Genomic DNA, 14209 nt, shown 5'->3' on the forward strand with positions numbered 1-14209 from the left:
TTTAATTATTATAACAATAGCTAATGATAAAATTTTATTTGAACATCAACATATATATATTGTATTAATATAAAATTTTAATAAATAATTACATATATAATTTATCAACATATATATTATATTAATATAAAATTTTGTCCAAATGCATGCATTTAAAATTTGAGGAGCATAATAAATTTCAATTTAAAACTTAAAAGGTACAATAGGTGTCCCTTCAAATTAAGGGACATAAATGATTAAACGGACAATCTCATAGGTATGGATGTGTTTTTAGCCCCTTAACTATTGAACTTCTGCAGAACAGCCACTGTGATTTCACATATTGATGTGAACATCTAATAAAATCCCTCCACATACACACCTATGTGTATTGATTGTGCTTTGGTTTTCAAATACCTTTGGGTTAATTTGAATTCATGGGTTTGGATTGATGTGGGTTTTAGAATTTCCTTGATGCAGCAACTTTTGGGTCAACACGAGGAAGAAAGGAAGATGGCGACACATAGGGCTTCAGACCTCTGGGTCGTTTAGTCAAGGAAAGACAGAAAGAGAGAGACATGGGAGAAAGTGGGAACGGGAGAGAAAGGGCCTTCAGTTAATCATTTCTTGTCATTTTGTTCAAGAAGATTTGTTGCATCAAACAACCACCTCAGGCCCTCAACTACCGCCACCAAAAAAGAGCCTTATCCTTATATATATATGCAAGAGGTTCTTTGTCGTTTAGGGGGTTTTGTTCCACCAAATCTCAAAAGAGTGCTAAGTTAATTTACAATTTATTAATGGGTATATCCAACTTTCAATTTCATTTCAATTATAAGCTATGGTGTAACATTGGCAATTCCTGTCATCATATGACAATATGGAAAGTTGGGGTGGATGCCACCTCATCTTTCTCTCTCGAAACACCACGGTCGAAAACTCCGTCTAGTTTCTGACCATGGGTTCACTATGTGCGGCTAGTTGTAACAATGAAGATGACAAGCTACAATAGAGGAGGCAGTACCGGCAATGGGCTACAACAGCGAAGGCTGTAGCAACATCGACGATGCAAGTGAGCACACTAGTGACGACAACAGAGGCCCATGAAGGAGGAGGGAGCAACGATGGAAAGAGCAGGGGAAAATCTGAGCACTGACGGAGAAGGTGGTTACTGGAGAATATGATTGCAAGGCAGTTTACGGACAACTACAAATCTGAGCATCGCATTTCAAGCTTGAACTCCGCTGCAATGGGGTTCAGATCAGGCCAGAACCCCATTGCAATGGCTTCTATTGAATTGAAGAGAGCATGGCTATTTATAGGAAAATTACAACCAGAATTCTACAAAAAACTCTCACAGATCTCACTCTCTCTAGATCTTCACTAATCATCTATCTTGGGATACAATTACAAGAAGAGAGCATGGCTATTTATAAGAAAATCAAGGTAAGCAAAAGTCAACAAAGTTAGGCAATCTGCCTAACCCGCCTGATGCATCCAAAGATGCCAAACATTTGCCAAACCCACTGCCGCCTGATACAGCCAAGGCTACCAAACCCACTATCATCATTCAAACCATGTGACTTGACTTCTACAATTCTTCCCCTCTAGTCACATCTAGATCTATTGTCACCTGGCAAGTATCCCAGCTATGTCTCTACATAGCTCTACCTTCTCTCGAGTAACTACTTTAGTTAACATGTCGGCTGGATTCTCCTTTGTATGGATCTTCACTAGTCTCAACAGCTGTTGATCCATTACTTCGCGTATCCAATAATAGTGAATGTCAATGTGCTTTGTACGAGAATGATACATTGAGTTCTTGATCAAATTCAGAGCACTTTGACTATCACAATGTATCTTGTAGTCCTCTTGCATGATCCTAAATTCTTGGAGAAAACGCTTTAACCACAACATTTCTTTCCCAGCTTCTGCTACTGCACTGTACTCAGCTTCTGTTGTGGATAAAGCAACACACTTCTGCAATCTTGATTGCCATGACACGGCTCCCCCAGCAAAAGTGTAGAGAAATCCCGAAGTAGACTTTCTACCATCAAGATCTCCTGCCATATCTGCATCCGTATAACCTTTCAAGATTGGATCAGCTCTCCCGTAACAAAGACATGTTTTCGGCGTACCTTTTAAGTACCTGAGAATCCATTTGACTGCCTCCCAATGTTCCTTTCCAGGGTTAGAGAGAAAACGACTCACTATACCCACTATGTAAGCAATATCTGGTCTTGTACATACCATCGCATACATCAGACTTCCCACTGCTGAAGAGTATGGTATTGATGACATCTCCTCGATCTCTCTCTTAGATGAGGGGCACGAACTCGTGCTCAACTTGAAGTGATTGGCTAATGGAATACTTACCGGTTTGGCATTTTGCATATTGAACAGATCACCCGTTCAATGTACTTCTCCTAAGATAGCCATAACCTTCTGTTCTTCCTGTCTCGAATGATCTGCATTCCTAAAATTTGTTGAGCCGATCCTAAGTCCTTCATGTCAAAGGACTTTGAGAGTTCCTTCTTCTGCTGTCTGATTTTCATCACATCTTGTCCCACGATCAAAATATCGTTTACATATAGTAGAAGAACAACAAAGTTCCCATCAGGAAATCTCTAAATATACACACACTGATCTGCAGCAGTTCGCTTGTACCCTTGACTCACCATGCAAGAGTCAAACTTCATGTACCACTGCCTTGGTGCTTGCTTTAGACCGTATAAGCTCTTTTTTAGCTTGCAAACGAGGTTCTTACCTGACACCTCAAAACCTTCTGGCTGCTGCATGTAGATTTCTTCATTCAGATCTCCATGAAGAAATGTTGTCTTGACATCCATCTGTTCAAGCTCTAGGTTCAACTTGGCTACCAAGCCAAGAATGACTCTTATTGAAGTCATTTTTACAACTGGTGAAAAAATCTCATCAAAGTCAATTCCCTTTTTCTGTTGGAATCCTTTGACTACCAATCAAGCTTTGTGCTTCACCACCTTTCTGTTGCCATCTTTCTTCAGCTTGAACACCAATTTATTTTTCAAAGCCTTTTTCCCGTGTGGAAGATTGACTATCTCATAAGTGTGATTCTTCTGCAGAGAATCCATCTCATCCTGCATTGCAAGCAGCCACTTTTCTTTATCCTTATGAGATACAGCTTCTTGAAAATTTTCTAGTTCTCCATCTTCGATAAGCAGAATGTACTCAGATTCTGAATATCTCGTTGACAGAATCCGACCTCGTTCATATCTACGAACTTCTGGGTTCGAAGGTTCACCATCATCTAATCCTTGTGACGGTCCAATAGCTTCTGGTGGAGGGGCTTGTGGCTCCCCCTGCTCAACACCCTTTGCTTCTTCCTCCTCTTCTGCTTCCAGCATTTCCTCAGGCACCAAATCGTCATCAATGGAAAATTTTGTTGGTGCTGGTCTTGAAATGTCTTCATGGGTACTAGAATATGGATTCTAAAACATTATGGGCTTTTCAATGTCTGTTATCGTCTGGCTTTCATGGAACACTACGTCCTTGCTTCTAATCACTTCTTCTCCTTTGGGTCCCATAACCTGTATCCAAATTCCTCATCTCCATAGCCTATGAAGATACATGGGGTTGTCCTTGCATCGAGCTTTTGTCTAAGCTCCTTGGATACATATGCAAATGCTAAGCAACCAAATACTCTCAAGTGAGAATACGAGGGGTTCTTACCAGACCACATTTTCTCGGGGACTTCAAAATTCAGCGGTGCTGACGGTGATTTGTTGATTAGGTAACAGGCGGTTCTGACAGCTTCTCCCCAGAATGGCTTTGGCAGCTTAGTCATACTGAGCATGCTTCTAACTCTTTCCATAATGGTCCGATTCATTCTCTCGGTAACACCATTATGCTGTGGGGTGCGTGGGACCGTCTTCTCATGTCGGATGCCGTGTGTCATGCAGTAGGCATCGAACTCTTTGGAAGTGTATTCGCCTCCATTATCTAACCGAAGACACTTCAACTTCTTTCCTGTTTCACACTCTACCATGGTATGAAATAGTTTAAAGTAATCAAACACCTGGTCCTTAGTCTTGATAAAATACACCCACACTTTTCGAGAAGCATCATCAATGAATGTCAGAAAGTACTTGTTTCCACCTAAGGATTCAGCTTCCAGGGGACCGCAAATATCATAGTGTACCAGACTGAGCAACTCTGATCTCCTCGTTGAAGAGTAACTAAAAGATACTCTGTTTTGTTTGCCAAACAAACAGTGATTGCAAGGATCTGGAGCAGTACCTTTGGCAACAGTAATAAGCTCCTTCTTTTCCAGGGTTGACAAATCCTTCTCACTCATGTGACCAAGTCTCTGGTGCCACAGATTCTGAGAAGTCTTCGTTTCAACTATGTTGAGGCTATCTATACATATTTTTGCATGAGTCTTGTACAACGTGCCACAAATATGTCCTTGGGTAACTACCATAGCGCCTTTTATCAACTTCCATATGCCATTGCTAAACTAATTATCATAGCCCTGTCTGTCAAGAGCTAGTCCAGAAAGTAAATTCAGCTGAAGATCTACACATGTCTGACATCCTTCAAGGTGATTGTGATCCCTACGCTCGTTCGTATCTGAACATCACCAATTCCAGCTATCTCAGAGGAATTAGAATTTCCCATCTTCATTGCTCCAAAATCACCTGTTTTGTATGTTGTGAAGAAATCTCTGTGGGGAGTCACGTGGTAAGATGCTGCAGTAACTACCACCCATTCTGTGTCTTCTTTTGAGACATGAAGGCATGTCTCATCTTGGATGGAACAGTAGGCTACTTCTCCATGAATAGTGACTAGTGTATCTCTATCCTTCTTCTTCGGCTGGGAACTGCCTTGACCCTACTCTCGTTGCAATTTTCGACAGTTCTTCTTCAAATGACCCTCAATGCCACAATGGTAGCACTTGTAAGTCCTTTTTCCATCTGTGGATTTGCCCCTACTCTTGCTCTTTCCTCTCCACTTGCCTCGACAATATCGTTGTTGTCTTCCTCGATTTTCTGTTACAAGGGCATGAGTCTGGTGTCCTTTCTTTTGGCCTCCTCGTTGAACAGGGCATCCTTAACCATTATCATGGTAAGTTTTCCTTCTGGGGCCGAATTGCTAAAAGAGACTACTAGAATCTCCCAGCTATCAGGAAGAGAATTGAGAAGTAAGAGCGCTTGTGTTTCATCCCTAAGCGACATATCCACAGACGACAACTGGTTTACCAGGCTCTAGAACTCACTGGTGTGCTCGGCAACTGAAGTTTCACTACTCAGCTTCAAATTAACTAACCGCCTCATTAACAGGGCATTGTTCCGAGCAATCTTTGCCTGGTACATGCCTTCCAGTTTCGTCCATAGGGCATGTGCGTCTGTCTCTTGTGCGATATGGTGGAAGACACTATGATCAATCTATTGCCAGATTTGACCAATAGTTTTTCTGTTTAATTTCTTCCATTCTGCTGGTTTGGAAGGATCAGGGTTAACACCCAATAACTCCAGGAGATCGTACAAATCTCTACAACTGAGAATATCTTCCATCCGAGGTCTCCGTAGTGTGTAGTTGGTGGACGTGAGCTTTATCATGGCTCCTGATGATGTTCTTTCCTTCATTTTCAATAACTTGTTCAAAAACAAAGTTGAATCTTCCAAAACGGAGCGCATTGTTGCGTCCGGAAGGGTAAAAAATGGTAGATTTGACTCTTACGGAGTCAAATTCTAATTTGTAGAAAATCATGGGGCTCAAATGTAATTTCAGAAAGTTCAGAGGGCTAAAGTACAATTTCTAAAAAGTACAGGGGCTAAATGCAATTTATGAAAAGTTCATGAGCTAAATTACAATTTATGAAAAGTTCAGGGGTCAAAATGTAATTTCTGAAAAGTCTAGGGGTCAAACTGTAATTCCATAAAACTTCAGGGACCAATCTGCAATTTTTCAAAAGTCCAGCAACGTGCTGACGTGGCAATTGACGTGGCGATTTGACCAGATGATGTGGCGATTGACCAGCTGACGTGGCGAATGACATGGCGCCACATTGTCTTCAACCTCCAGACGGCACGTGGTGAGAGTGGTCTTCACTCTCCGATCTTCAAGTGGCGCGTGGAGGCGCGTCTGGTGTCCGTTTGGCCTGCGAAAAATTTCTGCATGCTCATCTTGGCACGAGGAATCTTCTAGTATGATTAAAATACCAATTTGACAATTTTGAAAAAATCTCATTTCAAGAACAGAGGCTTTGTTATTCAGATTCCTATCTTCAGCGCTCAACCTGAGGCTCTGATTTCACTTGTTGGGAAACCAAAAATCAAAATACCAATGAACCAAGAGATAAAATGAGAGAAAAGGAATCTATTTCTCACTGAATAAATTCGCAAAGAATTACAACCAGAATTCTACAAAAAAACTCTCACAGATCTCACTTTCTCTGGATCCTCACTAATCCTCTATCTTAGGATACAATTACAAGAAGAGAGCATGGCTATTTATAAAAGAATGAAGGTAAGCAAAAGTCAACAAAGTTAGGCAATCTATAAGAGAATGAAGGTAAGCAAAAGTCAACAAAGTTAGGCAATCTGCCTAACCCACCTGATGCATCCAAAGATGCCAAACATCTGCCAAACCCACTACCGCCTGATACAGCCAAGGTTACCAAACCCACTACCATCATTCAAACCATGTGGCTTGACTTCTACAACACACACTCACTGACATGATAACTTTTCGACGTCTCCTCAACTCTCTCTCTCCGGCATCTCCTCAACTCTCTCTGTTTTTCCGACGACGTCTCCTCAACTCATTCTCTCCCTCCAACGACGTCTCCACAACCCCTTCTTTCTATCCAATGAAGCTACAGAGCACTTACTCAAGTAACTAGAACAACTAAGGGCACAAAAATGAGTATCTAAAAAGGAAGAGAAAAATGTCAAAGCCAGAGTTGTTCAAACTCTATAGATGGCTGATTGTGAAGAATTATCTCCTTCCTTGTCCTCAAAATCAAGCGACGACAAAGAAGGAGGGAAATTGAGGAGACGTAGCCTGATAGAAAAAGGGAGACCAAAGACGTCGCCGAATATGAGGTGACACAACTGAGGAAAGAGAATGAGCCAAAGAGACTTGAGAAAGAGAGAAAGGAGACGCCAGCGAAAGAAGGACACCAAAGGAGACACAGCCAGATAGAGAGAGAGAAAGAGAGAGTTGAGGAAATGTCAGAGAGAAAGGAGTTAAGGACATGTAGCTAGAGAGAGAGGGGGGGGGGAGTTAAGGAGACACTAAAGAGAGAGATAGAGCTAATGAGAACGTTGGAGAAAGAAGAGACGTTAGAGAGAGAAATAATGAGTTAAGGAGACACCGAAAAAAAGACACGTCAACGCGATTGCGTATCACTTGCTACCCAAATAGGTGATTTTGCATGATTTAGGGACACATTTGAAACTACGAAAAGTTTAGAGTTCCATGAGAAAAAAAAAACGTAAAAATTTGAAAGCAAAAATATGTTTTTGGCCTAAAAGTTAAATAGCCTTTTAATAATCTACCCTTTCAAAAATATTTTTACATGCACACGAAACACTAAAATAGGATTAAAAATTGTTTGTGTAAAATATTTTCATATATAATTATTTTTCAATGTAAATCTACTTGGAAACATGTAGGGCTTGGATTCACCTACTTGTTTTCTTTTGGTGTCCTATTACTTAGTCCCTATAGTGGGAATTATAACCAACAGGGGTGAATCTAGGGAGGGCAGGCACGGGCTGCAGCCCATGCCCGCTCCAGCCCTCCCCTAAATCTATCATGAAATTTGGACCATTGGAGATTGAAATGGCTTCTGGATTTGGGGGACTCCAGATCCATCACTGGATCCGCCCCTAATAACCAACGTATAGCACAAGTAAAAGTCTTGGCACGGATGAAATTAATCCCAAAAACTAATGAATTGGGATACAGATATTTATTATGCTAGGCTTTCTGGCATAATCTTTTTTTGGTTTGTTGTGTGGGGGTTGGGGGTGGAGGGGATGTTCAAGACAATTGTAGGTGACCAATAGTGAAACACTCACTGCCCTTGGAAAATACTAATTTGTTGGTCTCCCTAACATGGAATGTGTGAGAGGGGTCCAATTAGCAACAAAAACTTCTAATAGGTATGGGCATCTAAATTAGATATTGGATAGGATACAAAACAAACACCATACTGAACTTGAGCCATTGCTAACCTAACTAAATACCGGTTTGCGCACAGGTGGCATCCACCACCTTTAACACCGACAACTACAGGTCCCGTCCAAGTCAAATGTGGGGACACTGAGGGGCCGGGGGAGAGAGAACACTTAAAAGATTATGAATGAATGAAAATCAGCAACAGCCCATAGCTCCCAACAACGTTTTCAGCATTTTAATTTATTACCGATGAGAAAAAGGTCGGAAGCGTAAAATGTGTCAAAACCCCCCAAGGAGTTTTTAGTCATTTGATATGAGCGTGGGGGCGGGGTTGGGGGTGGGTGGATGGGAGATGAGAAAAAAGCAGGCAAGGGGCAGCAAGGGGAAAGGTCCGCCAACGAAGCCGGCAGAGGGGAGAGAAGCATATGCATCATCAGTCCGGTGACGACGGATTTCCCGGAACTATCCAATTCGATTCAAACAAGCATTACCGGCTCACCCCTTTCTTTCCTTCCACGTGTCCCGCCTCCACCCACGCCGTCAATACACTCCCTCCGGTCCCTTCGCCCGCCCTCGGTTTTTTCCGTCAACCGAAAAATATAAAAATTCCTTTATTTCCCTGTCCTAAATGTTAAAACGACGTCAAAACACGCACTCCGTCAATAAATTCCTCCGGTCAACACACCGCCCCACCTAATAAACCCTAATCCACCCCTCCCCCATCTCTCTATCTGCTTTTTCTGTTCTCTCTCCAGCGGCCGTCAGATCGGAGGCTTCCATGGAAGACGACGACGAGATCCAGTCGCACCCGTCGGCTGAGACGGATCCTCCTTCTTCACCTTCGCCGCCTCCGAACGGTCGGACAACGGTGACGGTGGCGGCCGCCCCGCCCCCGCAGAGCAGCCTGGCGCTGGCGCTGCCCATGCAGCAGCCGCCGAGGGCGGCCGCCGGTAACGGCGGCGGCGGCCGTGAGGATTGCTGGAGTGAAGGCGCAACATCGGTGCTGATCGACGCCTGGGGCGAACGCTACCTGGAACTGAGCCGAGGCAATCTGAAGCAGAAGCACTGGAAAGAAGTCGCCGACATAGTCAGTAGCCGCGAGGACTACACCAAGACCCCTAAAACCGACATTCAGTGCAAGAATCGCATCGACACCGTGAAGAAGAAATACAAGGTCGAGAAATCGAAGATCGCCAACGGCAGTGGACCCAGCAAGTGGCCGTTCTTCGACAGACTAGATCAATTGATCGGCCCCACGGCGAAAGTAGCGGCAACCGCGACTCCGAGCCTGCCCTCCGGCAGCCACAAAGTGCCTATGGGGATACCAGTCGGAGCCAGATCAGTTCACCCTTACCAAAATCAGCACAAACAACCGCAGCAGCCGCCGCAGCATCAGAAGGAAAAGCAGCAGTTTCGAAGACGTCTTCCTATCACCGATTCTGACTCGTCCAGATCGGAGCCGGAGCCGGAGCCTCCTTCTCCGGACTCTACCGACAGTTTTCCGCCGGAAACCTACGAGAGGAAGAGGCCTAGGATTCAGAAAGAGTTGAATAAAAGGAAATTGCAAACCGGGGGAGGAGGAGGAGGAGGAGGAGGAGGCGGAGGCGGAGGAGCGGGAGCAGGAGCAGGAGGAAGAGAGAAAAATTGGGGGAATTCACTGAGGGAGCTTACACAGGCGATTCTCAAGTTCGGGGAGGCGTACGAGCAGGCGGAGACGTCGAAGCTGCAACAGTTGGTGGAGATGGAGAAGCAGAGGATGAAGTTTGCCAAGGAGCTGGAGTTGCAGAGAATGCAGTTCTTCATGAAGACTCAGTTGGAGCTTTCGCAGCTGAAGCATAGGAGAGTTGGGAACAACAGCAATAATCACAACAATATTAGCAGCAGCAACCACCACCATATCAACAACAATAACAATAACAGTGATAGCAGTGGTTAGAATTTAGATTGATCTAGGCTAGCCATGCTCTCATGCATTTGAATCACTCTCATCCGTGCCTCTGTCACCCATATTGATCAGTTGATGAGACGAATTTGTATTTGAATTTGGTAGTCTTTTTAACTTTTTAATGGTTACCTGTCCCTTGTTGCTGTGTTTTTGTCCAAAATTTTAACTTGGCCACATCCCAAAGGAAGTGTATTTAATGCCCTAACTCTTGTTTAATAATTCACTTTGGACATAAAGTTGCTTTCCTTCTGTGGACTGGATCACAAATGGCTCTGCTCCAAGGATTTCCTAATTGAGAGCCTCTTGTTGAGTTGATTTCACTTTGTAGAAACGGCTTCATATATACTTTGCCTTCTGAACCTTATTCAACGGGATTGGCCTGGAAAACAAACTTGGAGAAGTAAGCTAAAGAACAGATGAGGTACCTTCTGAAGAGATTGATTTTGCTTCAGATGCCTTCCATCCTAGCTATTGTATAAAATTTGACTACTACTCTTCTCCTTTGAAGGATATGAAAGTATAGCAGATGAAGAAAAGAGAGGCAGGGAGGAATGGGATTGTCCAGACACACACACACGAGGAGTTTAGTTTGATTCAAGCTACTACTTTCACTGGCAAAGGAAGCTCATGGTAGTAATATTAAAATGAATATATGCCACGTCAGTGAATAATTACTTGAGCTGTTACGAAGACCTGAGGTAGTGCTTTGACCAAACAAATCAAAGAGCATCTACTGCGGAGCTAGGAAGAACGCAACACAAGGAAATCATATTTCATTTAAAATTTCACAGGGATTGCTTACATTTGAAGATTGCATCTTTTTGGCACAATTAGTTCAATTAGTCAAATAAAATTAAGACTATTCTTCAGACCCTGGAAAGGTTAAAAGAGTCTGAAGCTTACATGAGTGTCACTGGCACATTTACGAGATGTTGACGTCCCACATTATCTGGGGGTGATGAGTAATGTAAAGCGAAAATCATATGCCAGGTAGGTTAAGATTATCTTCTAGGATTCATTCAGAACTGACTACTGGAAGGTGTATGAAGATTTATCATGCCCCCAAAAAGGGGAAATTTCATTTGACTAAATATGCCAATTTCACCCAGGAAAAATAATGCCAATTTAATCCCCACTTGTGCTAACTTAGTGAAACACTTTTCTCGTGCCATGGTACTGGTATCAGCTACTTTGCACGAAAGCTTAGCAGTAAAACAACCACCCAAGTGACGTGGCATATCCTGTTGCTTTCAAGTTTTTAGAACAAACCAGTTAAGAGAAATTCCTTTAGGAACAAGCAGTCAAAAAGTTTTTCAAGTGTACAAATAGTATAGCAGCTGAGTAGTGGATTTTTGGGAACAGTGTTTCCAAATCCAAATTATCATCTGATGTCCCTAGACTAGCCACAATTCTCTAAATGAAGTTAAACGGGTTAATTTAGGCACAACAATATTAAAATCATTCAATTAAGGAACGAACATTCTGATCCAAAGCCATGAGTGCAGCAGTGGGGAGAGATGTACAACTGATGTTTCACTTTTCTGCCTCTTCTAAAAACAATGTTCTTTTTCTTGGCAAGTTTGGCGCCTGGCCTCCTAAGCCAAAACTGTATAATAAAATTCCCCTATTTAATATATTTATCATATACATGTATTAGATATATTCCTCTTGCCTTCAAATGAAAAAATGAAATCCAAGCCAAACCTAATTACGGAGGAGCCAAAGTATATTTATAAAAGATGGATACCAAAGAAATATTGACTATGAACTTAAAGGTCCAGAAATAAATTTGCTCATGGGAATGACCACTTATGTACATATATTTTCCCACCCAATCCCCAAAACCAAAATTTTTTGCTCATCCACGAAATATGATTCAACTTCCATTCTCTGGTATGCATCTGAATCTACATAATATAAATCCAGTAACTTCTTTGAAACGGATAGCTAGTTGGATTTCAGGAAGGGTTCAAGAAGGGACTGAAGCAGAGATTAGATAAACCTTTCTTTTGAGGGGTCACGCAATAGTTGTAAGATAAACTTTAGACTATAGTTCTCTCCCAGTGAGAATGTATAATTCAGTAAGTAACCATTTCATCTTGATATCCTTTAAGATGTATGACAGCCTTTTAATTCAGTGAAATATTACCATACCAATTAGGGACAGAAAGACGACTTCCTGAAGTAGAGATCTCATAATTGTTAAGTTCAAACTATGTAATTCAAATAAAATTCTTAGTGTAAATAGACCTAGATTGTTAGGAATCAGAATCGTGCATTGTTTTCAAAAATTAGTCGAATTGTATCAAAGCTATATCCATCATTTAAATTGTCGATTACAATGAAGATCAGTAATACTCATTCAGCACAAGTACGTTCTTAAATTGTCACAATGCACGCAAGTCTTTTTCTTTTTTCTTTTTTCCAAAATATAGGACTGTACAGAGGAGATAAGTACAAAACAGAGTTCGCCCCTGAAGGGGGTAGATATCCAGTGGAAATTGGTACAATCAACAGGCCATCAAGTTTGGTTTATTAGCAGAAGAACTAGACAGTCTCGGAACTCTCCTAATGATTGAAAAACAAAAAAGAAGAATTAGTACCAAGAAAAAGTTAGCTAAATGGAACTTCAAAAGAGTAACCTAAGAAGTTTCGGCATTGGTTCAAGCACGCGGGCATGATCCATCAACTTAGAGGGGTGCAAGAGGTAAAGCTAGAGCTAATATAAGATTTTAACGATTAAGCTGTTTTTAAGGTATAACGTTTATGGCAAGATATCCTGTCAGCTTTATTCAATCTGATAGCATAACTTTTTAATGAACCAAATATGAAGCAAATTCAACCCAGTCATGATAAAACGTCACTGTTTGACGGGGATATAGTCAAAACTTGAATCTAAATTATGAGACAGGTGCACAATTTTCTGATTACTCATTATTACCTTTTGGATACTTTACATTTCAATATCTTGAAAAAGAAACTGTTGGCACATTGTATCAATGTACTGAATTCCAAGTGCATCCAAACTCCAAAGCATCACAACTTGCAAGTTTACAGTGAAATCAACTATAACCGAGGCACGTAAACATGCAAGCCGCATATATAAAATCAAATGCAAGCAAGTCCAAAATTCTAGTAACAACGCGGGGACACAGTTGGGGATTCACGAAACACCAGTAGAAGCTCAAATTGAATGACACGCAACTTAAAAAGCAAGATCACGATTCCCCCAGAGGATTTAACTCACCGTTCATGCACATAGATGTACACGCATTTTGACATTTCAATAGCGATAACTCGGTACTGATCTGAGTCAAATACACAACCCTAACTCTCTGATAAGATACCGAAAACACGACAAGAGATGTTGAATTGAGCGGGAGAAAGCACTTGAATTCGAAACCCAGCGAATTGGTGAACATGCGTCCAGCAAACAGGCGGATATCATCGAAGCACAGAGAGATTAATCGCCATATGCAGCGAAGACTCGCTTCCTTCCACTCCTTGTTATAATGCCCAAAAATTAGGGAACTTTAACATCAAAGTTTAGTTGAGTATTGTGTCATCCAGATACCTCGGCTAGTAGGATGAATAATATATTCGTGTTAATTTAATAAATTGTGAATTTGATTTTTACTCTACGTAAGGTTCAAAGGCTCAACTTGTAATTTATTTTTTCTGACGTAATCAAGAACCGTGTAAGAGCGGTCGTCCCAAATTAACGATTAATATTTTATTTTAAACTATTTTTTTTAACAGGAAATTATACTGGCAGGTAATTTCTATATTTTCGTTAATATCTCCCTTAATGAGTTGATAATAGATAATTAACAGGATCAATATGAATCTACTTTAAAAAAAAAAGGGAGCAAATTACACTTGGCTGTCACGTAGCTTCACCAAATTACAGTTTGTATCCTAACATTTTGAAAATTATACTGAGTTCTCTTTTTGTTAATCGGATGCAAGGAAATGAGTTTAAATATATAAAATGGTTACTTACGCTACACGAGGTACCATAAGATTACTTATATTTATATTAAATTTCAAAAGTATAATATGGATTTTATTTTGAAAAATTACTTTTTTTTATCATATGAAAATGCCATGAGTTCTATT

At 41.3% G+C, this 14209-nt stretch overlaps 1 protein-coding gene across 1 annotated transcript; it reads left to right on the plus strand.

The window, feature by feature from the left end:
- Nucleotides 1-8487: 8487 nt before the first annotated feature.
- LOC127790871 (trihelix transcription factor ASIL2-like) lies at nucleotides 8488-10241 on the plus strand. The gene has a single exon (XM_052320598.1). It carries the CDS (start codon nucleotides 8924-8926, stop codon nucleotides 10079-10081), a length of 1158 nt encoding a protein of 385 aa, XP_052176558.1. The 5' UTR covers nucleotides 8488-8923; the 3' UTR covers nucleotides 10082-10241.
- Nucleotides 10242-14209: the final 3968 nt, after the last annotated feature.

The sequence above is a fragment of the Diospyros lotus genome, chromosome 14, assembly GCF_014633365.1.
Source record: "Diospyros lotus cultivar Yz01 chromosome 14, ASM1463336v1, whole genome shotgun sequence".
Lineage (NCBI taxonomy): Eukaryota > Viridiplantae > Streptophyta > Magnoliopsida > Ericales > Ebenaceae > Diospyros > Diospyros lotus.